This window comes from Austrofundulus limnaeus, unplaced genomic scaffold, assembly GCF_001266775.1.
Source record: "Austrofundulus limnaeus strain Quisiro unplaced genomic scaffold, Austrofundulus_limnaeus-1.0 Scaffold691, whole genome shotgun sequence".
NCBI classification, from domain to species: Eukaryota; Metazoa; Chordata; class Actinopteri; order Cyprinodontiformes; family Rivulidae; genus Austrofundulus; species Austrofundulus limnaeus.
The window spans coordinates 234,579-237,111 of record NW_013953093.1 but is presented as its reverse complement, the minus strand read 5'-3'; the positions used below and the strand labels follow the sequence as shown (position 1 = coordinate 237,111).

At 42.6% G+C, this 2,533-nt stretch overlaps 1 protein-coding gene across 1 annotated transcript in view; it reads right to left on the bottom strand.

Moving 5' to 3' along the window:
* Positions 1–945: 945 nt before the first annotated feature.
* The window catches only part of LOC106531915 (G-protein-signaling modulator 2), a gene marked incomplete at its 3' end in the record, with an annotated part of 23,120 nt that continues 21,532 nt past the window's right edge, over positions 946–2,533 (bottom strand). The window contains 2 exon segments of the mRNA XM_014027862.1: positions 946–1,061; positions 1,249–1,372. Coding sequence (XP_013883316.1) covers positions 946–1,061; positions 1,249–1,372 — 240 coding nt within the window.

Below are 2,533 nucleotides of genomic sequence, written 5' to 3'. Positions count from 1 at the left end.
AATACTTGTTTCACATTGTCCACAGCCCAAGATTTGCGCTCCTTGCACCATTGAAACCAACGTTTGGCATTGCCACTAGTGACCAAAGGTTTGGCTATAGCAGCCCGGCCGCGTATATTGACCCTGTGGAGCTCCCGACGGACAGTTCTGGGGGAAACAGGAGAGCTGAGGTGCACATTTAATTCTGRCGTGATTTGGCCAGCTGTGGTTTTATGTTTTTGGATACAATCCGGGTTAGCACCCGAACATTCCCTTTCAGACAGCTTCTTCTTGCGTCCACAGTTAATCCTGTTGGATGTGGTTGGTCCTCCTTGGTGGTATGCTGACATTACCCTGGATACTGTGGCTCTTGATACATCACAAAGACTTGCTGTCTTGGTCACAGATGCTCCAGCAAGATGTGTACCAGCAATTTGTCCTCTTTTGAACTCTGGTATGTCACCCATAATGTTGTGTACATTGCAATACTTTGAGCAAAACTGTGTTCTTACTCTGCTAATTGAACCTTCACATTCTGCTCTTACTGGTGCAATGTGCAATTAATGAAGACTGGCCACCAGGCTGGTCCAGTTTAGCCATGAAACCTCCCACYCTAAAATGACAGGTGTTTCAGTTTCATTGTCCAACCTGTGTAGCTATGTAGCATCAGTTATTACTGTTACAGTGCTTCACTTTATCTTAGCCATTTGTATGGACTGTATACTTCTTACAAGGGTTAAAAAGAACCACTTTTAGTACTGCCAAAAAAAACTCCTCTCCTGTTTGCGCAATGAACCCATTTTCCAGTTTAAACTATTTAGATTTAACGTGCTTTATGTTCTGTGAGTGACTGTATGTTCAGAAGCTTTCACTCGTGTTGCTGCAGCCAGACCACAGTGGTTCTGTGTCCACCTAGAACCAGCCAGTCATGAGGTGAAAATGACACAGAGCTTCATATTTACTCACTTGTAGTGACCGGCCGCTACCTCAAACTGGCCGAGGAATATGTGTGCATTGCCAAGATTGCAGTGGGCCCGCCGCTCCGCAGACTTATCCCCAAACTCTTTAGCAACAAGAAGACGCTGCACAACAGGGAAAACAGCAGGACACTAATTACTGCTGGTTAATCACTCTTAACAGAACATTCTCAGCAGAAAATAAATTCAGTGAAAATAATCTGAAAATGAAAACTAATTCTTAACCATTTGCCCAGAATAAAAAGTGATACAGATCATCTTCTTTACCCGAATAAATCCTTTTAAAACATACCTTTTCGTGTGCGGCCACTGCACTTTCGAAGTCACCCAGGAGATAGTAAGTGTTACCGAGATTACCATAAGTCCGACCCTGAGCTGCATGGTCGCCCAACTCCTTCACCACACAAAGGTTTGCTCTTTATAAAACAAACAAAATAAGTCACACCACTTGTCACAGACAAGTTGCACTTTTATTCCAACTTGTTCTGCACAAAGAAAACAGACAGGATTAGCGCCATTGTTGTGCATTTTAMCAAACACCAAAGGTAGTTGCAGAGCCAAATGAGGGGTATTGTTATTTATTTGGTTCAGAGTCAAGGCTGCAAAGTGACGGGTTCTTCTTGCTTAACATCTGGCAGAAGGCAAMACTTCCTAACAAACTTTGAGTAAATAATCATAATTACTGACAAGGTATTATGAAGCCAAACAGTGTTGAAGTTTGCTCAGCTGTTGCTGCGTTGGCTTAATCTTTAATTGAAATGACTGCAAGACTGGTCAGCTTGACTCACTCAATTGTGAAAGCTACAAACCTACAAAGTACCTTGGCATCCTTATGCATATTCTCTACCTTTTTGCTTTTTTCTGCTTCCCAAAGAAAAATCTGCCAGTTGTTGATTTTCAGGACAGCAGCTTGAGGACAGGCTGTAAAATGTAGCTCCTCTTACTAATGGTGGTGGTGGTGTTGTTTCCTATGATTTGRCACGCACAAAAAAATGATGAAAATCAAGTCTAATAGAGACTTCCACAATAGCCTATATACCATGGCCATTGATGACGTATTTCCATTAAAATTCCAGCCCCTCACCTCCCTTCCAGTCCCTGCTTACTGCCTTTGTTTTTAGTGTTAGCTGCTAGTACTAGTCGGTGAAAAAGTCACAAAAGTTAAAGCATCTGTGAMCTACTGGTATAAAACGTAAGTTCTGTTGTGTGCCGTTGTGTCCACTAAGCAGCAGGTATGATAGAGTAGTTAGTTTTTCTCCATTTTCCTCTTGATGAGGAGGAAAYGTGACAGCAGTGGATCATAGRAATACAYGGAAAACTTAGCTATAATATCTCACGCTTGCGTTTGTAATCGGCATTTCTAACCTGAGGATGTTCAAGAGTCAGCATCAGAAATGAGAAGACGGAGGTTACAAAAGGGAAATGTACAATTATCCCCTTTTACTGCCAAAACGAGAGAGGAAAGACCACCTCATAGCTAGGAGGAAGCTAACACAGCAGTGAGTACAAAGGTAGGTGTGTGTGTGTGTGTGTGTGTGTGTGTGTGTGTGTGTGTGTGTGTGTGTGTGTGTGTGTGT